Below are 24,155 nucleotides of genomic sequence, written 5' to 3'. Positions count from 1 at the left end.
ATGAAAGTCACCCAGTCTACATAATGGCTCACCCACATTCCAGTCTGTGATGTACTGTGTTTAGCTAGCTCAGTTGTGGCAGTTTCCTTCATCTCTTTGCCTTCCCAAGCCTAGTTTGAAAAGGAAAGGATCATTATGACAACTCCAAAGGGATTGGTTTGCCAACCTGCGGGATTTTCCAAGGACAATCAAGTGTATTCAGGAAGATGGGCAAAGTTTCCTGGTAAGGGCTCCACTTCCATGAATGGCAGTTCAGAGTACAGCAAGTAGCATAGAGGGGCAGGCATTTTTGCCTGGTAGGCTTTAACCACAAACTGTAACCACCCTAAAATGGGGATGAGTAACCACAGAACTTTTTTCTTTCATACGTGGTATGGCTCATAAGCTGCTTTGTAGGCATTTCTGCCTTGGCCATGGTCTTCCGTAGGTTGGCTTTTTAAGGGAGGGGGTGCTGTTTGCAGGCTTCCCATAGGCACCTAGTTGGCCACTACAAGAACAAGATGCTGGCCTAGATGCCCTTTGGTCTGAACCAGCAAGGTTTTTTGTTTGTAAATGAGGTCCTGATTAGTAGTAGGACCCTCTCAGCTGAATGTTTTTATGAAAAGGCCCCAGGCAGCTACACAGTAAGACTATACCTCTTTGGAGCTTTTATTAAATGAAACAAATCTGAAGGAGTGTTGCATTGCCTCTGAAGGGGAAAAGTCTGGGTTGCCAACACAGTCATCCACACAGCACACTTGGCTGATCACAAACAAACCTGAGTTAAGAAAAGCAGCACCTTTGTCAACGGTTTTCTTCCCCTCACTTGTGAGCTGCCTTGGCTCTTGCCGTGTATGGCTGTTTTAGTGCTCAATATCATTTGCCCATGTTCATGGACTTATTCCAGTGTCATGACTTTCTTCTAGCAGCAGACTAAGGATGAGGAGTCCCCAGGACAGTTCAGTTATAGCCTCTTGCATGAGGAGCTCTGATGCAACAGGCTAGAGCAGCAGAAGACAGTCACTGCAGGTGTGACACAGGGACCCTCTTTCCTGAACCAAAAGAACCGTAGGCCTCCATATAAATAAAAATAAGTAAGTCAGGAGTGTTGGAATCGGCAACCCTGCAATCATAAGACAACAAATTCCTCTGTGGTGGACTTTTTTGCCCTGCCCCGCTTGCCAGGATGCTGGCCTTGCACTGTTTGCTGGGAGAGATGGGAACAGAGCTCTTCCAAGCCATAGTCCTGAGTGCAGCCCTCCACAACTGAGAACATGGGATATTTCTCTTTGGCGGCAGCAGAGTTCAGGACCTGCAATAGACAAAAAAAAAAAAAGGATAATTTGCACAATCAGATCACTTAGCACACAGTCCATTTGATCAGATCTTTATGCTGGTACAAAAAGATACAGTTGGTTGTGTCACCGTTTCACGGCAGTCAGGGAGAGGCACATTCCTAAGTACAGAGAAGAATTACAGGGATGCTACTGTTCATGGCAGGACTTCTGCGGGGGGAGGGGGGTAAATAGCATAATTCACTATCAGCTTTCAAGTTACCTGTAAAAAAACCCACAATGCCAGTGAACAGGGACTTTTCCTATATACTTCATCATTGCCTTTACAATCACCTCAACCAGAGCTTGGTCCTCCTTTCCCAAATCTTCACCGTCAACATTTGCAGAATTTAGAATTCTACAAACACAACCCCCCTCCCAGCAAACCCTAGCAGTGCAGAGTTTTGTCCAATCCACACACTGATTCAAAATTTGCTCCCTTGGCAAAGGACCAGGGCTGTGGAGTCGGAGTCGTGGAGTCAGAGTCAGGAGCAATTTTGGGTGGAGTCGGAGTCGGAAGAAATGTACCGACTCTGACTCCTTCATAAATGGTAAATGTATATTAACTAGTAATAACAAATTTACTGTAGTAAAATAGTAGCACAAGGCATTTCGTCATCACCATGTGAATCCAGAGCTTGGAAAAGTTACTTTTTAAACTACAACTCCCATCAGCCCCAGGGATGAGTCAGAGACGAAGGTCTGGCGTACCGACTCCACAGCCCTGCAAAGGACAGCCCATGGAGCTGCCTCAAAACCAAACAATCTCTCACCTGAGTCAATTCCAAGCACAGTCCCTCAAACTCTCTCCTGTGACTGACATAGAAGCCAATAGTGCAGCTGGGATCCACCTTGCTGAAGGCTGTTTTCCGGGGTGAGTTACAGTGGAAGGACTGGAAAAAGAGAACACAGCAAAGGGTGATAACAGATCTGTCTCACATCAAGGCTATTTAATATTAAAAAAAAATACAAAATACCAGTTAAAATTAGCCCTAAAATCAGAAAAGCTTATTTAAAATGCCTGCTGATATAAAACAAAAATGTCTTCATCAAGTGCTTGAAGTTCCACAGAATTGGGTCCACCATACTGAATGCATGGCTCCTGATGGATGCAAGCCATGCATCTGAGCCATGTGGGACTAGACTACCAGTGTGCTGCCCCACTTTGCTCCCCCCTTCATGAAGTCTGGGATCAGTTAGGCTCAACAATGCTTAAGGACAGGTATGACTAGGCTTCACATGCCTTAGAATGTCCATCTCTCCTTTCAACTGCACCTCTCCTTTGCAAAGGCTTTTCTCACCTTTGCTGAGAGGGCAAGACACGTGGTGTGGTCAAGATCACATAAGAGTCTTGACAAAGGTGGGACTTCTCCCACACAACAGAAATTGTGGTGAAATTGAATCTAGACAATATAGAAACAGTAAGCTAGAGCCTTTACTCTTCTAGTTCTAAAAAAAAAGATGTTTTCAGACAGGGCACCACAGCATATTGATTTGTTTTTATTAACATCTCAAAATACATTTTATACATTACAAAATCAAATCTTAACCATACACACAAATTAGCCAAATACAATACAAAACCCTCAACATTCACACAGACCCATATTTAATAGCTCTCAATAGTATAGTGTGGCTTTAAAAAGGCACTTAACTCTAACACCAACAACTTATAAAACCAACAATTTTTATTTGCTTTAAATGTAATCTCTTTTCTCCCTGTTTTCATATTAATACAATTTCTTAAATGAAGATCTTTCTATTTTTCCCCATACTAAAAGAATAAAAATAAAGAAAGCATCTTTCAATCCCATTCTCCTATATATTTGGTTAATTATATTTATACAAGAGATAAAAATCTATTCTGGAGTTAGTATGATGTATTTCTGGGGAGGAGGTATGTCCCCTCTCTGTGTTGGGTGCGGGACTGAAATAGCTACCCCCAAGTAGTAAGAGAACAAGATGCTGGACTAGATGGGCCACTGGCCTGATCCAGCAGGCTCTTCTTATGTTCTTATCTCAACAGCGTCTAACTGAGAACTAGTTATTTGCTTTCTTGGTCTCTTTCCTTGGTCACACTTCAATGAGTGAGGCCTCTGTGTGAGAGCAATGACTTTGCAGTTTCTTAGTCACTCCTTATGAACAGAAAGCTTTGAATGTACGGGTAGCTGAAGTACTTATTTCTTATAAAGGTTGGACTGGAAGGCATACAGTGATTTTGCATCCTTCTTCCAATCAATTCTGGAATATTCTTACTGGAAATGATCTTGGATATCTTAGTTATCTTCATAATTCAAAAGATCCTCAAATTAATATAGTTACAAGGAGCCAAGCCTTTAAAATTGAACAAGAGTGCAGTAATGAAGATTTGCTGCTAGATGGTGCTATGTTCCAAGAATGTAATGCTTCAGCTACAAGCCCGCCAACTGATGCGAAGAATGTGTTGCTTTAACAGAAGGAGGGGGAGATGTGGGCACTGAGGACTGGGTGGGGGGAGTGGAAGAGCTCCGGCTTGACTCTGCTGTTACCCACGCATTTAACAGGCTCTTCTGGATCTCCTTATCAAAGACAGTGAGGCTGAGGTTTTACTGGGACAATAGACTTTTATATCAGGAATTTGTTCCGCAAGGGAGTTCCATGGATTGGGAGCCTATGAAACAGCTAGTCGTCCCAAGGGCTTATCATGATTGGAGCATGATGTCATTACTGTGGGTCATCACGGAATCAAGTGCACCTTGTCCAAAGTTACAAGATGTTTTTACTGGCCTATGGTATCTAAGTCAGTAAAATATTATTGCCAGACTTGTGATGTACGCCAGATGGTGGGTTACCCAAGAGATCATCCAAAAACCCCTTTGCAATTTTCTTAGATTGTGGCAGAACCATTCTCTAAGGTGACAGTGGACATTTTGGGTCCTTTTTCTTCAACACAGTCCTGGAAACACTTTATCCTGACTTGTGTGGACTACGCCACTCGCTTTGCAGAAGCGGTTCCTTTGTCTAGTATTACTGCCACAAGCATTGCCAAGGCTTTGTTGGAACTGTTCTCTCACTGGGGTTACCCTAGGACTATTCTCTCAGATCAAGGCCCTGGTTTTGTGACCAAACTGACCCAGAAGCTATGGGAGATTGCTGGCATTGAACATCTTACATCTGTTGCTGCTTGTCACCAGACAAATGGACTGTGTAAGAGACTGAATTTGACTATCGATAGAATGCTGAAAGCCTGTGTGTTGAAACATCCAGCTAACTGGGACGTAGCCTTTCCTTTCCTCATGGTCGCGTATAGAGACTCAGTTCAAACCAGTTTGGGCTACATCCAAACCCACTGGGTTTTGGGAGGGACCTGGTTGGACCTTTGTCATTGCTAAAGACTGAATGGGAGGGGGAAATGGAATCTACCCGTTCCAGTTGTTACTTATCTGCAGAATCTACAGAACATTCTGAGGGATGTGTTGGAAGCAGCCCATGAGAATTTGGGAGAGGCGCAACAGCAACAAAAGGCCTTGTATGACTCTTATGCTAAGGTTAGGCAGTTTGCTGCGAGAATGGAGGTTCTGGTTCTAAAAGCCCTGCCGCCCCATAAGTTATCTGTGGCCTGGGAGGGTCCACTTCTGGTCAAGGCCCAAATAAATGACAAACTATTTGTTGGCCTATCCTAACTCTAACAAGAAGCCCAGAGTGTATCATATTAACATGATAAAGAAGTATTGGTCCAGGAAGAATTTGGTTTTGTCCTGCACTACCGTGAAAGAGAATGCAGAGGATTTTGTGGACTTAGTAGCTGAAAGTCATCAGGAAGGGGGAATCTCTGAGGCCTTCCTGCCTGTCACATGAGCAGTGTACTTAACTGCTTTGACAGAGTTCCAGGCCTTGTTTTCCAGTAGGCCTGGCAGGACTCATTTAGCCACTCATTCTGTTATCACTGGGGACCATCCACCTATCCAGTCTCAGCCTTATCATGTTACTGGACCGCATGCAGAGGTGGTGGAAAGAGAGATCCAAGCTATGCTGGAGCTTGGAGTTGGGTCATCAAGCCGTCAACCAGTCTCTGGTCTTCCCCTATTGTGTTGGTGGCTAAGAAAGAAGCTAATGAGGTTTGTTTTTGTGTTGATTACAGAAAGCTCAACCAGATTACTCACGTGGATCCCTATTTTCTTCCTAGAATGGATCATTTGACTGAACGTCTAGGAGCTGCGAAGTACATCACTACTTTGGACCTGACCAAAGGTTATTGGCAGGTACCTTTGGATGACGATGCTGCTTTGAAATCTGCTTTTTTGACTCATCTGGGACTGTATCAGTTCACAGTTTTGCCATTCGGCTCGAGGAATGGGCCTAGTTCCTTCATGAGACTCATTAACTCTGTGTTGAATGGGTTGGGGGAATTTGCCTGTGCTTATCTTGATGACATTGCCATTTTTAGCTCAGACTGGGATTCACATGTTAAACATTTGCAAACTGTGTTTTAGAGATTTAAGGATGCTGGACTGACAGTTAAAGTTCAAAAGTGTCAATTTAAGGTTTGGGGAAGTGGTTTACTTTGGACACCAAGTGGGGGGTAGAAGCATGAAACCTCTTGATGCTAAAATTGAGGCTATTCAGAATTAGCCTGTGCCTCGCAACAAGAAGCAAGTCCAATCTTTTTGGGTCCTGGCTGGGTATTATCAAAGGTTTCCCCCTCGTTTTAGTAGTGTGGCCACATCCCTAACTGATCTTTTTAAAAAGCATCAGCCTAATCAAGTTCAGTGGTCTGACAAGTGTTAACAGGCTTTTGATGCTTTAAAAACTGTTAATTATCCAATTTTGAAAGCACCTGATTTTTCTGCCCGTTTTGTTGTTCAGATTGATTATTCAAAATTTGGCATTGGAGCTGCTTTACTCCAATATGATGCTGGGGGAGATTTGCACCCTGTTGCTTATCTCAGCAAGAAATTTTACCATGGAAAAAAGATTTGGCTACTATTGAGAAGGAATGTCTAGCAATCTATTAGGCTTTACACAGATTGTGCCCTTACTTGTGGGGGTCGACATTTCCACCTACAGACTGACCTACAGACCTTTGTGTTGGCTTTCTAAGATGAAAAACTCCAATCAGAAATTGTTGAGATTGAGTTAGGCCTTGCAAGATTTTGATTTTGCTGTGATTCATATCAAGGGAAGGGACAATGTTGCTGACAGCTTGTTTTGTGCCTATGCTCCAGATGCTCCAGTGGTTGTGACCTGCAAGGTGTGTGCCATGTTTGTTTTCTTGCCTGAGAACAACATGGCATACACCTGCAACAAGTGCAAGCTCGTAGCACTGTTGGAAGAAAAGGTGAGAGGCCTGGAACAGCGGGTGGCCACACTGAGAACTATAACAGAAGATGAAGAGTTCTTAGACAGAATGCTGGAACAACAGCAGCAAAGAGATGTGGAGGTGGAGGAGAAACAGCATGTGGTAGCAGAAGAGGAGACTGCTTTGGAGAGCAATAACGAAGTAGAGGAAACTCCGTGGGAAAGGGTGACAGGAGCAGAAGAACTAGAAGACACCCTTCGCCAGTGGAGCTATGGAACCGCTTTCAACTACTTGAGGAGGAGACTGGAGGACAGCCTGTGGAGAAGAATTACAGGAGACCCCATGCAACAACGAGCAAGAGGCTGAAGCTCAATCAAACAGGAACAATGAAACCACGCCCCACAACAAGAAGAGTACTAGTAGTGGGAGACTCCCTACTGCGTGGGATCGAAACCCAAGTATGCCGAGAAGATCCGTGGACTCTCTAGGTATGCTGTCTACCAGAACGGAAAGGTTGCCATCACTCATCAAGCCCACCGACAGGTATCCTTTTCTCCTCATCCATGTGGGAACAAATGACACTGCCAAAAGGAGCTATGAAGAAATCACATCAGACTTTGAAGCTCTGGGAAGGAAATTCAAGGACTTTGGGGCCCAGATAGTTTTTTCATCCATCCTTCCAGTACTTAGAAGAGGAGTAGAAAGCGAAAGAAAAATACTCCATGTGAATGAATGGCTACGAAGGTGGTGCAGACGTGAGAGATTTGGATTCTGGGACCATGGGCTATGGTTCCTGGAAGACGGACTGCTGGCAACTGATGGGTTGTATCTCACAAGGACTGGGAAGAATGTGTTTGGCCACAGCATGGAGAAGTTCATCAGGAGGGCTTTAAACTGAATCCTAAAGGGGAGGGAGACGTAAGCTTGGTGGTAACGACTGATGAAGGCTTACGCACAGTAGCAGGACCAAAAAGTTTGGCTCTAACAGGGCCCAGTAACAGCCCTCAGAAAAATGTAGTAAGGAAGCCAAGCCATAAATCACATGGTCTTTGATGTCTGTATACTAATGCGCAGAGCATGGGAAACACGCAGGACGAACTTGAACTCTTAATACAGGAGGACAATTACGACTTGATAGGTATAACTGAAACTTGGTGGGATGACTCCCATGACTGGAATACAGCAATTGAAGGATATAACTTGTTCAAGAAGAACAGAAGGAATAAAAAGCGAAGTGGAGTTGCGCTATATGTTAAAATATATATCCCTGCACAGAAATACAGGAAGATGAGCTTGGTAGCTCCACTGAGAGTATCGATTAAAATAAATGGGGCAAGGAATAAAAGGAACATGGTGGTTGGAGTCTACTATCAACCTCCCAATCAAGGAAGAAGACGAGGATGAAACTGTTGAAAAGCAGACTGCCAATGTTTCAAGGAGACATGATGTAGTAGTAACAGGGGACTTCAATTACCCCAATATCTGTTGGGGGACAAATTCTGCCAAACACGGCCCCTCCAAGAAATTTCTGACTTGTGTTGGAGATAACTTTCTCCTACAGAAAGTGGAGGAAGCAACTATCAATCAATCCATTTTATTACGGTCATAGACCCATATACATAAGACAAGTATTTCATATATTAAAACAGGGATACAAGGAGAATCAAAAGGATAAAACATCAGACTATTGTAGTCTATATTACAATAAAACATAAAATACTTCAAATGTCCTAAACATCAGGGGGAGAACAACCCCTACGAATTCGTTGAGCAATAAAAAGGAATTTAGCTACAGACAACGTAATATCTCTGTTAAAGCCAGATAGCAAAAAGGTAAGAACCTGTTATCTGATTTATGAGGAAATTTGTTTATTATTGGGGTAATGAATTTTTTACGTTCCTCTCTATATAGAACACAATCGAAAATAACATGAAAAAGAGTTTCAATCGCATCAGCTTTACATGGGCAAATCCGGTTAGCAAAAGGGATCCCCAGAAATCTTCCATCCAGTAGAGCCGAGGCTAGACAATTAAATCTAGCCTTAGTATAAACTGTACGATATTTTGGGATGGTGAGAAAATCCAAATAGGGGGAGTAACTCAGCAGATCATAATGTAGGTCAAAATAAATCGGAGAACAGGTGGAGGAGGCTGCAGAGATTGCAAGTTGATAGTCTATATCTCTAAGCCGAGTTCGAATAAGATGTTTTATTGAATTTGGTTCTTGAGATGTTAAATATTCGGGGGATAGACCTATGCTTGTAAGATGGGAGCTAAAAAATTTTGCCCAGTGTGAATTATATGTGTCTTCCCATAAAAAAGAATAACTGGGGGTGTTTTCATATGACACTTTACACCAGTAGTTGAAAGCAATAGACCATGCATGTGATTGTAGCGAAATTAAGCCAGATTCTAATCTAAGGGATTATCCTGATATCTGTTGGGAGACAAATCCTGCCAAACATGGCCCCTCCAAGAAATTTCTGACTTGTGTTGGAGATAACTTTCTCCTACAGAAAGTGCAGGAAGCAACCAGAGGATCAGCCATCCTGGACTTGATTCTAACCAAGAGATGATTTAGTGGATGAAGTGGCAGTTATGGGAACTCTGGGGAAAAGTGACCACACCATACTTGAATTCTTGATTTTAACAGAAACGAAAGCTGAGAGTAGCCATACGCGGACCCTGGACTTCAGGAAAGCTGATTTTAATAAACTCAGAACAATTGTAAATACAGTTCCATGGCAAGCCACCCTAATGAGAAAAGGAGTCGAAGATGGGTGGGAGTTTCTAAAAAAGGAAATTCTAAAAGCGCAATGGCAAGCAATTCCAACAAGGAAAAAAGGGGGGAAACAGCAGAAGAAGCCAATGTGGCTTCACAAAAAGCTTAGAGATGTCCTGAAAACAAAAAAGGAAACATACAGGAAGTGCAAAGTAGGCCAGGCCACAAAGGAAGAGTACAGGAAGGTATCACAGAATTGCTGAGATGGTGTCAGGAAAGCTAAAGGAATTGCCGGGATGGTGTCAGGAACGCTAAAGCTGAGAATGATCTGAGGCTAGTGAGGGATGCTAAAAGCAACAAAAAAGCTTTCTTCAGGTACGTCCATAGTAAAAGACAGAGAAAAGAAATGGTGGCACAGCTACTCAATGAGGATGGCAAAATGATAACAGATGACAATGAAAAGGCAGAAGTGCTCAATTCCTACTTTGGCTTTGTCTTCTCCCAAAAAAGGGCCTATGACCCTCCTGGGAAACATGAAATAGAAGGGTCAGGATTGGACCTTGAGACTGATAGACAAATGGTCAAGGAATACCTAATAACTTTGAATGAGTTCAAAGTGGCAGGGCCCGATAAACTTCATATTGAAGGAACTGGCTGAAGAACTCTCAGAACCGCTATCTATTATCTTTGCGAAATCATGGAGGACTGGTGAAGTGCAGGATGACTGGAGGAGAGCTAATGTTGTCCCTATCTTCAAAAAGGGCATGAAGGAGGAACCGGGGAACTACAGACCAGTCAGCCTAACATTAATCCCTGGAAAAATTCTGGAATCAATTATAAATTGGTCAGTCTGTAAGCACCTTGAAAGCAATGAAGTGATTACTAGGCGCCAACATGGATTTATGAAGAACAAATCCTGCCAAACTAATCTTATCTCATTTTTTGATCGCGTAACCTCCCTTGTAGACTGTGGGAATGCTGTGGACATAATATATCTCGACTTCAGCAAAGCTTTTAACAAAGTGCCCCATCATATTCTGAATAGCAAGCTAGCTAAATGTGGGCTGGATTGAACTATTAGATGGATCCACAGTTGGCTCCAGAATCATACTCAAAGAGTACTTATCAACGGTTCCTTCACAAACTGGGCGGAAGTAACAAGTGGGGTACCACAGGGCTTGGCCCAGTCCTCTTTAACATTTTTATGAACGACTTGGATGAGGAGGTACAAAGCATGCTTATCAAATTTGCAGATGATACAAACTTGGGGGGTATAGCTAATACTGTGGAAGACAGAAACAAAATTCAAAGGGACCTTGATAGGCTGGAGCGTTGGGCTGAAAACAACAGAATGACATTCAACAGGGATAAATGCAAAGTTCTACACTTAGGAAAAAGAAATCAAATGCACAGTTATAACATGGGGGATACTTGGCTCAGCAGTACAACATGTGAGAAGGATCTTGGAATTGTCGTTGATCACAAGCTGAATATGAGCCAACAGTGTGATGTGGCTGCAAAAAAGGCAAATGCTATATTAGGCTTCATTAACAGAAGTATAGTTTCCAAATCATGTGAAATACTAGTTCCCCTCTATTCAGCACTGGTTAGGCCGCATCTTGAATACTGCGTCCAGTTCTGGTCTCCGCACTTCAGGAAGGATGTAGACAAACTGGAACAGGTTCAGAGGAGGGCAACAAAGATGATCAGGGGATTGGAAACAAAGCCCTATGAGGAGAGACTGAAAGAACTGGGCATGTTTAGCCTGGAGAAGAGAAGACTGAGGGGAGATATGATAGCACTCTTCTAGTACATGAAAGGTTGTCACACAGAGGAGGACCAGGATCTCTTCTTGATCGTCCCAGAGTGCAGGACACGGAATAATGGGCTCAAGTTGCAGGAAGCCAGATTTCGACTAGACATCAGGAAAAACTTCCTAACTGTTAGAGCCATACGACAATGGAACCAATTACCTAGAGAGGTAGTGGGCTCTCCGACACTGGAGGCATTCAAGAGGCAGCTGGACAGCCATCTGTCGGGACTGCTTTGATTTGGATTCCTGCATTGCGCAGGGGGTTGGACTTGATGGCCTTATAGGCCCCTTCCAAGTCTACTATTCTATGATTCTACGATTGATTTTTTGGTTCTGCTGACATATGCCTGGATTTTGGAATCTGATTTTTATGGTTTTGTGATTTTAATTTTGGTTTTTGGACTTTTTGATGTTTGGATTTTTATGGTTTTGTGACCCATGATTGACTTTGAACGTGATTTTGGATAGCCCATTGTTATTCTTTTTATTCCTTTTTATTCATTTTTTAAGTAGTTTTGACTACTATCTTCTTTGGATATTTTATAAGGTCATTTTGCTTGTAAGATTTTTTCCTCTTAAGATTTTTCTTTTAAACTTTTGGAATGTAGCTTTTTAGTAAAGCATAAGTTAGAAGTAGCTTGTCACACTTGGGGCATGGATTTAAATATTTCATTTTAGAAAAGTATTTTAAGCTGTCTTTTTTATTTCGTTTTGTCAGCCTATTTTTTCCTCTTTGGGGCCAGTGATTAAACAGAGGTGTTTAATCTCTGGTGTCATCTTTTTGAAGGGGGACATATCAAGAAAGTCTGAATTTAAATGACTCTTGCTAAAGAATTGTGGGATTTCATCTTCTCTAAACTGAGGCTTCTATGTGAGAGCAATGGCTTTATAGTTTCATTTCACAGCTGAAGCTAATTAGCAAGGCCTGAGCAAGAACACCTGTTTATCAGCTAGAAGCCTGGTACTCAAGGCCAGTCGGCCTGGGAAGGTTTGGGGAATACCTGACTGTTGGGTGCGTAAATTTGAACAGCGTTGCATCATGAGAAAGCCTCCTGATCGGCTAATTAATTCTGGACTGTTACTAAGGGTTTTTCTATAATAGGATTGGAACTTTAGCCTTTGTTTCCATGGATTCCATCTTGCCATAGGTAGTTACCTGTGTGGGTTCAGTTTCCATGTGCTACTCAAACCATGCATCTCCGAGGAGATGTGGGACTATACAGCTAATACCTCTTCTGTAAGTATAGATTAGGTTAGTTAGTTTTGTTATTTTGTTTTGTGATTGAACTCTCTGTATTTTACCTTGCCCCTTTGGGTGTGGGTTTTAAGGAACCATTTTGCTGCTATTAATTGTGCACTTTGATTTAATAAAGCTACTTCTATTTACCAGTGTGTGTTCATTTCAGGAGGAGTTTGGCTCTGAATCTGGTACCTTCGCTACTGACCAGAGACTACCATGTATTCGGTTATTTGCCTAAGGCTACAAGGCAAGGAGTGCTCTTTTGGCTCTTGTCTTTTGGAATCCTTGGCAGACTTAATTCTGGTGCTCTGGGTTTCCCCTTGACTCAGAGTAGTTGACCAGTTTAAGGGGTGGTGGCAGTCTACCTACCTTGGAGGGTTGTTGTTGGTTTACTCAGCCCTGGTAAGGGAAGTACTGGCTTGTACTTTGCCAGGATCAATTGCCCTGGGTGGGGATTGAGTCCTGGGACGAAGTAGGTCCAGTTTAGGACAGGTTCATGACACCATCCCCCCTCAAAAGCTTATCCTAAGGGTCAGGGGGAGCTCAGGAGATGTGAGGAATTGGAGGAAATCAACTGGAGAATTTCTCTTGCACAAATACTATCCTATCTCTCAAAGCATCTTATAAAAATGTATCTGGTTAACATCTGGAGCATAAAGACACAACTGATTCCCCTCTATTTGTCTCTCCTCTATGAATAGAATTCTTATTTTAGTATCAAAATTGATCTTGTGATAAATATTAAGACACCTTTAGTTTTTTACTCCACTGATGAAAATAAGCCTTACCCAATTTTGTTTCTTCTGTAAGTTTCATAGATAAATGTAACATCAGCTCTTTCTTTAACTAAGTACTTAATTTATCACATTTCTCTTAAAATTCTTTTCTCACATTTATATTTTAGCAATTTAAACTGTAAACTTTCCACACCAGATGCAAGGTTAACTATTTTATCACAGAGGTGCACAAGGTGCAAGAACACATAGCATCAACACATCTACTGGGTTCCATGCAGTCTTGGACTTCTGAGAGACGCTGGCAGATGCTTACCTCCAGGGGAAAGTTCTCCTTGGTGGTGTCCACAAAGGATTGGCAGTAGTGGGGGTCCAGGAATAGGAGCGAGTCATCTGGGAGGCAAGAGAAGTAGAAAGCAGGGGTCAATGATGGATCCTGTCTTGCACTGTGTGAGCAAATGGGTGGGTGTGTATGAGAGAGGCTCATGTTTCATTTGAAGCTACTGTAGTCCTAAAAAGCGAGGAAACCATGCATCAGCTAACCAAAATTCTGTCCCCCTGGCTGTTTTTTATTTTTCAAGAAACAAAGGAGTTCTTGCTGCTGGAAGCAGATTCCACCTACAGGATTACTGATGTGAAAATTAATCTGGAAAGGCTGATTTAAGATTTAAAGCAGAAATCTAGAGACTTTCTTTGTATTTTAATTTTGCTCTGTTTTCCAGTCATTACTTAACATACATGCTGCTAACTCCCACTCACCCTCACAGCTACATTCAAAACAATACTTAGTTTCAGTGGGGCTGTCTGAACTGAGGTGGGGCATCTGCTTTGCAAATTCTGATGACGGTATCTGACAAGACTGGACCCTGGAGGGAAGATCCCAAACGGCCCAGAGAGCCAAGGAAAGTGGACTCTTTATTTCAAGAGATGTCTGCTCAGTCTCCTCGGTGCTCTCCTTTCAGAAGCAGTTGAAGATTTCTCTTTCACAGGGATTTCAATTTCTTATTTTGCTTGCTCCTGTTCTGCTGTGCTAAATTTTGCAACTGGTTTTATTAGGAGTGTTTTTATCATTGATGTGTTTTATTGTTGGTTATTTATAACTCCTTTAAACTGTGCACCACTAAAATGTTTACAAGTGGAAATATATAATAAACAAACAAAAATCAGAATCTGGTAAGCCCACTTGCAACTGTGCTGATGATTAATGAGAGGAAGGGAGCTCCCCAATACTGGTTTCAAGAACTACCTAAGGCTGCAAAGACAGCTGAGTAGCAGGATAATGGCCCTATACCACAAGCGGCAGCTTACAACCCATCACTGAGTTTTGCAGAATCTGACAGCAGGCATAGAATACTGAGAATATGGGTTTATATTCATTACAAAATAAGGTTTCTAGCCCTTAAGAGGCATGTTGCAGAGGCATATTTGAAGAAATGTTTCATAATAAAAACTGCAATGTTCTCAATGTTACCTTAAATTTTGCTATTATAATGCTAAACTTGAATAAAAATGTATGCAATTACAGACGTTACTGGATGTCATGCTAACAGTCATAGAATCATAGAATAGTAGAGCTGGAAGGGGCCTATAAGCCCATCAAGTCCAACCCCTGCTCAGTCTGTGTGATGTGGCTTATTGGTGATTCAGTTTGGCATTTAAAAGCAAAGCAACATGGAATAACCTAACACTTGCTAGAGGAGAGGGGAAACCAGATATTTTTGGGCTTCAGCAATGAGGCTTGTTACCTTGATATCCAACAAAGTAGAGTGAGTGCCTCGGTTTCCCTCCAATGATCCCAATGCAGAAATCCAGCCTCAGAAGCTCCTGCATGAGAATGGATTTTAATCATACCACCTTTGACTGGCTCCACCTCCAAATGGTTGCCCAAGAATAGAAGGAAACCACAGTCCAGATAGGGAATGATCTAGAAATACCTACCTCCACCTACCACTTTGAGCATTAGAATACACTGTGCAAGTCAGGAGCAATACAATTGGTAACTGAACTTGGATGGGCAGACAAGTAGCCAGCCACATTTAATTCACTGCTCTTCTTGACATGCTGTATTTCATGAGAGTCAGCTACTCTGCCTTGGCTACACAATTGGGCAATTATTACACAGCAAAGGAATCTCATCACCACCACCCCATTCCTTGCTAAGAATATGCACAGTCCTCCTTATAGAGCTGTTAAATTCTTATTCTACCCCATCATAAAGTGAAAAAGGCTCTATCTCGCTCCCTCTGTTTCTGCTCTTGGCTTGGGAAAAGAATGTGGCATCAGCACAGATCCCAACAACGATGTGAGCCCTTGAGTCCCACCAACTCACAACCATTCCCAAGTCACCTTAACACAGTCCACATAGGCAGGGTTAAAAGTCTCTCCACCTAGCCGCATGGGCACCAGGATGATGACTGCTTTCCACTCTGCATCGGGGTCCCACGCAGTCCTGTCTTTCCTCCTGTTGGCCAGGTTTGCCACATCCCCTTTGTACACTACGGAAGTCAGCAGAGCAGGGAATTCAGGTGTAAGCCCTGGGGACTGCAGCCCAGCTGCCTCAACTGTGACGTCCCCAGGTGCTTCACCCTGTTCACCCCTCTCTTCAGCTCCTTTTACCTGTGCAGTCCTGAGACACATACACCACCAGGTTGCCCGCTTCTGAACAGCAGTCCACTGCTTTCCTGCAGGGGCAAGATGGTGTACTTCAGTTGGACAAAACTTTGCCTCCCACCCCACTCTCCAGCCCAGCCTCATCCCCATAAGACCACTACCCGTGTATTCATGACAAGCAGAGGAAGCTACAGATTTCTAGCTTCCATGGTCAGAAAAAAGCAGAGTAGCAGAACAGCCAGTCTGTCAACTTTAGGGCTCCTTTGCTTTTGATGCTTGCCAAAATCCCCTTGTCCACTGAAAACATACTGCGAACAGCTCAGAAGCCAAAGACGGCTGGGGAGGAGCCCTCTGTGTTCCACCCACTGGCTGAACACCAGATCAACTCACCTGTAAGAAGGAAGCAGAAGACAGCAAAGACCCACAATAGTTCCTTTTGCTGAAACATCTGAGTCAGGACCGCCTCTGCTCCCCCGACAGTGTAGAAATACACATTTTAACATTCTAATGGGACATATGCTCTCCTTTGATTGCAAATTTTTAAGGGCATAGAAGCAACTATTTCACTGAAAATTTCAGTGAACCACGATGCAGACCAGTACGATAATGTGTACTACTTGTACAACAGTGGTGAGGAACCTCCAGCCTATGCACCTCATTTGACCCACCAGGCCATTTTGGGGAAGCCCACACCCACCTGTCAGTCATCCAATGTCATATGATTCAGGCACAGAGATCTGTTCTCTCCAGCCTTAGCATTGAGGCACTTAGTGCTCAGATCAGAGAAGCTTCTGCCTGCTCTTTAAAAGGCAGTCTCACAGCTCCAAGATCAGAGATTAGCCTCTACCCACTCCCATGGCTCAAACTTTGATCACCTGACATCATATGAAGTCAAATGATTCCCACCTATCAAAATGGCTGGCAGAGGGTAAGCCACTTCTGGATGCTGTAGATTGCAGAACTTGGCAGTGCAAAGGGTTTCCAAAAACTTAAGATTAAAAATTCTTGTCTGAACACTTCAGCTGCCTCATACACAAGAGCAGCCATGCAATAATTTACCAAGCACATAGCAAATGAGCTTTATAATAAATCAAAAAAGGTTCCCCAATCAGAACCGGAAGGTCACTCTGCCCCATTGCCCAATGATTCCTGGTGGGAATGTGCTGAAAAACCAAAAAGGGCCTTCTCTCTTTCCTGGAACACAAATCACTTCCTCCGACTTAACGCCTCTCACCTGATAATGTGGGCAACAATAGAAGGCCCATACCAGTCCCCTGCTCTCTTCCCGGAACTGTGCCCCAGATCAACCAGACGATGAATCCCAAAGGGTGCTTGAGGCTGATCCGCAAACCATGAGATAATCTTCCGGTGATAACGCTCCTTCTCCAGTTCATCAGGGCAGCAGGTGCACCGAGGAGCCCGCAGCTCCCAGGGGCCCCTGCTCCTATCAGTAGGGATGGGTGGGACTGGGCGCAGGCTGGCTGCGCTGGGGCAGGACGGAGAGGTGGCTTTCAGGGGCTCCATCTGTGCCAAACTGGTGGTGTAAAGGGCATCTGACCAAGTCCAGTCTGAAAAGTGGAATACAAAACCAAAATGCAGGGGAAAGAATAGCAGGCCCTCTAACCTTGTAGTAGACGTGTGTGGGGAGCCTTGGACACCATTCATTCTCATCATCCGCACACATACTGGAACATCCCAAATGTGAGGCCACCACACCTGCCCAAGTTTGCTAATAATTATGACCTATGCTTTGATTGGGATTGTGGTAGAATCTGGTGCCTCAACCTTTTGTTTTGCAAAATGGAATCAACTCACAATGCTTCCATAGAGCTATTTGCCCTGCAAAAAACTTCTGCTGTTCAGTTCTCCTCCGCTTGTTGATCTGTGGGTGATGGTAGGTGCGATGGGAAAAGAGACTGCTGAGACTAGATGGTCTTCAGGACCTTCCATGTATGATTCTGGGGCACATTGCAGATACCTGCATGCAAGCTTTAAGATTGGGGGGGGGGAGAGAGACAAAGGGATTCCCTCTTGATATGCCTCAAACACAGCTATGCCTCTCACCTCTGCCAAGGAAATGGACAACAAGACCCTGAGCAAGCAACATCTGCCCACTACGCAGCATGCAGCCCCAGCCACAGTCAGTGGTCCACATGGTGCCCTCCAGCTGCTGAAATTCCCGTCGATAGGTCAGCCAGACACGGGATGCAAAGTCCTTCTGGAAGTGCTCTACATCTTCTGCAAGGCAGAATTGATCCCAGTAAGGCAGAGGCCCACCCTGTAGCAGGCCACAAACATGCCTGGAGGCAAACCTTTGCTCTACACACATCCAACTGAAGCATGCATTATAAACCACCAAGCCATATTTGCAAGGAGACCAGCTAGCATAGAGGTGGGGAACCTCCACGGTGGGCCTAATGAAGCCCGGTCCCAATTTGGTCTGTGAGGCCGCCTTCCCCAAACCGTGCCCACCTGTCCCATACCTGACATCTCTGCCAGGGCACAATAATTTCATTTATTTATTTCACAACATTTATATACTGCTTGATTGTAATAAAACCTCTAAGCAGTTTATAAAAAAAAATAAATATTAAAATTATCAATAAAAGATAGTTAAAAACAGGTAACACATGTGAAAGGTCAGAAACAATAAGCAAAAAAACCAGTAAAGCACATGTCAGCATTCTATTTGCCTGGATAGGCTCGCCTAAAGAAAAATGTTTCAGCAGAAGCCGAAAAAAGTACAGCCAAGGTGCCTGCCTGATGTCAGTGTAGATGCTGCCACTAAATGAACAATTTCTTACAAGTGTTGAACTAATATTATATGGCTCTTTTAACAGTGCCAATTCGGCAGACTGAAGCAGTCAAGTGGGCATATGAACTGGTCTCAAGCTGTTACAGGTTTTATATACTAATAGAAACACCTTGAATTTGGCTCGGTAACAAATCGGCAGCCAGCACAGTTCTCTCAGTTGATATATTATATACTGACAGGGTCTCACTCCTGTCAGCAACTGTGCTGCAGCATTCTGCACTAACTGCAATTTCCAGATTAAGTGCAAGGGTAGCCCCATGTAATAATCTAGTCTGGATGTCCCCAGTGCCTGAACTACCATGGTCAAGGTCTCCCAGGCCAGGAACGGTCGTAGTTGTTGTAATAAGTGTAGCTGGTAAAAGCAGTAAGGCTATAGTTGTGAAGTGCTCTCCCAATTGTACACTGGCTAGGGAGGCTGGCTGCACTACCAAGTTCCCTATGGGCCACTCTGCAGCCAGTCAATCCCAGCAGAAAAGTGGAGCTTGAAGTAAAGCTTGTAAAGAACCCATGAGCTCCTGCTGGGAGGAAGGGCGGGATATAAATCAAATAATGTTGTTAGGTGCCTTCAAGTTGACTATGACTTATGGCGACCCTATGAATCAGTGACCTCCAAGAGCATCTGTCGTGAACCACCCTGTTCAGATCTTGCAAGTTCAGGTCTGTGGCTTCCTTTACGGAATCAATCCATCTCTTGTTTGGCCTTCCTCTTTTTTCTACTCCCTTCTATTTTTCCAGCATTATTTCTTTTCTAGTGAATCGTGTCTTCTCATTATGTGTCCAAAGTATGATAACCTCAGTTTCATCATTTTAGCTTCTAATGATAGTTCTGGTTTGTTTTGTTCTAACACCCAATTATTGGTCTTTTTCGCAGTCCATGGTATGCGCAAAGCACTCATCCAACACCACTTTTCAAATGAGTTGATTGTTCTCTTATTCGCTTTTTTCACTGTCCAACTTTCACATCCATATAAAAATAAAGAGGCCTGACAATCATCAGAACTTCCAAGCACCCATCACCTGATGTCACTGTGACATTGGGTGATTGCCAGGTGGGCCGCCCCACCTGCCTGTCAAATTTGGCTCATGAGGAGTAGGGGAGATAAGGATCTGGCCTAGTGGACAGATAAAATTCCCCACCCTTGCTCTAGCTGTACTGCCAAGATAATCCTCCTCCACTGGTTAGGACAAATGAATAAGAATCAGAACAAATCTATACTTCTTAAACAGTTAGGAAAGAAATGGCAGGTATGAATTAGTAATCCCTTCTTGCCCCCCACCCCCATGCAGAGTAAGAAAAGGGAGAGAGAGAAAGGCAACAAAGGGCCAGCATAAAACGACTGCTATCCCTTGTTCTTCAAAGTCACCCGCTCCTGTTTGTGCTCCTAGATTTTGCACTGCTAGAGGATTGACAACCTCCATCAGAAATGGCACCATCAGGGATACATCCATTGCCATTGACGGAGGGATTTCACATCAAATCCATAAAGTCTTGTAGGGGACTGGGGCGGGCAGAGGTTGCATGAAGGACCTCACAATACCATTACAAAACTAAGACGAACCTGAGTTCTGAGAATCCCCTCCCTACTCCCTCCAAGCCACCAAGGCCACTCACCCTCTCGTTCAAAGTGGTAGATGTGTCCAAAGAGGTGGATTGGGGAAAGCTTGCTGAAATTGGTTTTGGTCTTTACCGTCCAACCTAGAGAAAGAAAGGAGTAAGAATGGTCTCTTACAAACCATGCGGCATCCTAGACTGGGCCTCCACTACCGTCTTATGGGTTGGTATGGAGATGCAAGTTCTACCTAGCTTCCAAAACAGCATTCTTCCTCCCGCATAAACTCCCCATCCCACCTAGATTGCATGGACATCTGCAGAGGTGATACATTTCTCTGCATATTTCTCTTTAAGATGTTGCCTTCCATGGAACATACCAACCAATAAACATCCAGCAATGCACCAGAAGTCATCCCTTAAATTTCATTTTCTGCAGGTTGTTCTCTCATAGCTAACTCATTGCTAAACAAGATACACCTTCGTCTTCACTTGTGTGAATGTATGACTGTAGTGGGGAGTATATCTCTGAGAACAGCCCTTTCCCATCTCTGGTTTATGGCTTATTTCTGGTTTATGGCTTATTTCTGGTTTATGGCTCGTTTGTTCTCAGGGCAATGAAAGGAAAGAGAAAACTTTGTTTCTAGCCCTAGGGCAAGGGATTGGGGCCTGAATCTCCCCAGGCTAAGAACCCTCAGAGCAAGAGTACTCAAACTTTCTCCTAGCTTGAACAGGGGTACTGGTCAAGACAAACACACAGAGAGACCCATCAAGCAAAAACAAAAAGGTCAGCTGCCTCAGTTCATGATCTGACAGAGAGCCTAAGAAGACTTTATGACCAGTGATATCTGGACAAATGGTAGGAAAACAAAGAAGTCAATTAGCAGGGAAGAGGGAGGCAATCCCCCTGGTACTCAACTCAAGTGGATGGTGAGTTCAGCCAAGACATGCTCAAAAAGGTGGTCTACACCAGCCACCCTCAATCTAGTGCCCTGGGGTGTTTTGGACAACAACTCCCATCAGCCCCAGCCAGCATGGATGATGGGAGATGCAGCTCAACAACAACACCTTGTCCTCTGCACCCTGTAACAGTCTGCACCTCCTTCAGATGCTGACAGAAGTCCGGAATGGAGAAGGCACAAAGGAACAGGCGGGCAGCTCTATGAGGAAGGCACTCTTCCAGGGTGTGTGTGTGGGGAAATCAGTGGTAAAACAAAGTGAAGTAAAAAAAAATTTTTTTTAATAAACAAAGACTCACTTATATAGGGGGTTGGACTTGATGGCCTTAGGCCCCTTCCAAATCTATGATTCCATATGTTCTTTTTTTTAAAAAAAATTCAAATTTAACACAAAAATGCCCAAGACTACATTCTGTTAAAATTAATTCCATGACCTACAACACATGAAGAAAGGCTTATTTTTCCAATGCAAGAGAAAGACACTATGTGGAAAAACACCTGAGTTTTGAATAACTCAAAAAATGAAACAATGACAAATTATGAATATTTATGACAGTGAAACAACCAGCAAATACATTTGGTTTGCATCTCATAGAGAAACACTGTTCTTCTAATTACCAGGCCTGAAAATGTCTGGGCATGTTACTATGCCTGTTTACACAGATGTTTCACTGTGCTCAATGGAACATGATCCCAGCTAAGTGTACATAAGACTGCAGTCTTAGGACTTACTCCCTGGGAGTAAGTCCCACTGAGCCCAATAGAGCTTACTTCTGAGTCGACATGTACTGGACTGCAGACTTAGTTGTCAAGTTAGTGATGCTAAATAGCAAATGTACAGAGCAAGCCAAACAGATTCATTTTTCGTACATACCCTTTCCTTGTCTCTGAGGAGATACAATTAAGCAGAGAAATCTGAATGCTCTGCAAAAACATTTTTTGCAAAAGCCCACCTGCCAGTCACAGTAGATGGGACACAGTAGATGGGACACCTTAGGTACATCTGGCAGCCTCACTTTACAGTTTTTGATTAATGACATACCTTTGTATCTTGGCCTTTTGACACCTAAGATGTATATTTGTATGAACTACCCTATTTTTGTTATGTGACTTTAGGTTTATTTTAACCATTTTTAAAGATGTATTTTAAAACTGTTGTGACCTGTGGGTGAAGGGTGAGTAATAATTTTAAACAATAGTATTTCAGCTTTGAAGAATAGCTATGCTAGTCTGCACCATACAGACCAAATATGCTGGGACAACTTGAATAAACCCAAGACTGGGGCACACAGGTGCTATTTGCATGCACATCCAGCAGCATGGGCACCACTTCAGTGTGGTGCAATATTACATTGGAAGGGTAAAGGGTAACATGACTAAAAGTGGGTAGAGCGAATCACAAGGGTCTTTCCCATGAAGCTGGCATCCTGCAATTCCCACGCAACTACCCTAAGTAACTCACCATATTTCACATTGTTCCAAACAGAGAAGAGTTTGCTTTTGATCTTGTCCACTTCGTCAGGTTCGTTTTGTTGACTGCGTGCGGCACCCCCTCCGGGGAAGAGCCCAGAATACTTCCCCTCTTGGCTGTTGGACCTGGGATTAAACAGTTGCCTTTCATCTGAATGGTGCAGCTCATCCTGGCTTAAGTACTGCACTGAGGTGGGTGACACGGAATTCATTTAACAACTGAAGCTAGTGCAGGCTGAGGGGCTGGGATGAAACCTCCACATGCATCACCAGGGAAGCAGAACTGCAGAATCATGAAAGACAAGGGTGAGAATCTCACTAACCAGGCAATTAAGGAAGCCCAAGACCAAAAACATTTCTAAATACAAATAAATACATTTGTAAACAAGACTTATGTAACACACACCCATTCTGCCTAAATAACTCAGGCCTCTTAACCCTGCACCCTCCATGCTACATGGGAAGTTCTAAGGAAAAAAGAATGTGTTTAAGGGATGCTAAACTGGAAAAACCAAATAGGGGAGGGGGAGAGGCATTCATCCAAACTCTGCACCTTTTTCAGGCAATGGCTCTCAATCCCTGGCATATCCAGTTAAAAGGATCTCATACAGCCGGGCCTGGCAAGACCATGCAGAAGGCAGTTTCATTGATTCACAAAGAAAAGCTTACAGCTTCCTAGCAACCTCAGAGAATGTGCAGTTGTGGCAGTTGGAACCATCTTCATCTCCCCAGCTGAACCTTGCAATACAACAGTACCACACCACACCACAGTCAGCATCAGTAACAGCTAATTTAGACAAGGCTGGGATAAAAGAAGAGGAAAGCATCATATTTCAAGCAAGCCATTGTCAAACTAACATGCTACAGAGAACCATGCCGAATCTAGGCAAGTCAACCTGATGGAGCTACAAAAGCCAGATGGTATGAACAAAGGTGGGAGACACTGAACTGTTTTGCCTTAGTGAAGAGGCTAACAAAGAAGTGTGGAGAAACAGAACTGTTTTCAAGTACGTCTCAAATAGTAAAATGCCGGGGAAGGCAAAACGGAGCAGTTGTTTGTTGCAAAGAGCTAGAGAGGAAACCAGTAAAGTCCTGGGGATACCTACATTTTCCTCTGGGAAATCATGCTGAAGCGGGGAGGGTGATTAAGCTAACTCCATGCCCCACCCCGGAAAGAGGCTGCTCCGACTGGATCTACTCCGAATGACAACTTCCCCAGCTGTGAAACAGCAGTAGAAGCTCCTGCCACGAGGCGCAAAAGAGGTTCCCTTTCTCGTACGCATCAGTCAATGATGACGCATTGCCTGAGAGACCCTCGCTTCCTTCCACCTACCAAGTTAGTCCTAGCAACACACCACGCCCCCACGCCCAGCCCCCCAACCAACCAATACCAATTCCGTCACCACCAACAGAAAACGTTCCACTCCCTCCTTCCTGTAGCAACATCCGGCCAAGGTAACCCCTCCCTGCCTCCCTCCCTCTTATCCAACCTGGGGGGGCATGGGACGAGATGGGCCCTTCTCGGTGCGAGTCGCCGCCGCTGTTCAGCCCGCCATGACTGCAGAAAGCCCCACCACCAGCAGCGACCGCAATAACGCGACCTCCGTCTTAGATCGCGGAAGCAACTCAACCCAACTCTGGGCGGAAGTGTT

At 43.8% G+C, this 24,155-nt stretch overlaps 1 protein-coding gene and 1 pseudogene across 4 annotated transcripts; one reads left to right on the top strand and one right to left on the bottom strand.

Annotated features, from left to right (window-relative positions):
- Positions 1-971, top strand: part of LOC133376999 (galactosylceramide sulfotransferase-like) — an 11,334-nt pseudogene extending 10,363 nt beyond the window's left edge.
- Positions 633-24,155, bottom strand: ATG4D (autophagy related 4D cysteine peptidase). 4 transcript variants are annotated; one of them, XM_061582851.1, is made up of 12 exons: positions 23,994-24,155; positions 22,496-22,786; positions 20,138-20,221; positions 17,775-17,948; positions 16,945-17,278; positions 16,101-16,175; positions 15,717-15,781; positions 15,447-15,595; positions 14,846-14,924; positions 13,417-13,493; positions 2,087-2,206; positions 633-1,291 (listed from the first exon to the last, which is right to left on the bottom strand). In XM_061582851.1, exons 2-12 carry the CDS (start codon positions 22,713-22,715, stop codon positions 1,109-1,111), a joined length of 1,560 nt encoding a protein of 519 aa, XP_061438835.1. In that variant the 5' UTR covers positions 22,716-22,786; positions 23,994-24,155; the 3' UTR covers positions 633-1,108. The 4 variants fall into 4 exon arrangements, with proteins under 4 accessions (XP_061438835.1, XP_061438834.1, XP_061438852.1 ...); XM_061582850.1 differs by lacking the exon at positions 23,994-24,155 and adding an exon at positions 23,610-23,848; XM_061582868.1 differs by lacking the exons at positions 17,775-17,948; positions 23,994-24,155 and adding an exon at positions 23,610-23,849.

This window comes from Rhineura floridana, chromosome 1, assembly GCF_030035675.1.
Source record: "Rhineura floridana isolate rRhiFlo1 chromosome 1, rRhiFlo1.hap2, whole genome shotgun sequence".
In the NCBI taxonomy this organism is placed as follows: Eukaryota; Metazoa; Chordata; class Lepidosauria; order Squamata; family Rhineuridae; genus Rhineura; species Rhineura floridana.
Note: the sequence above shows the minus strand (reverse complement) of the source record. Positions and strands in the feature narration are given on the sequence as shown.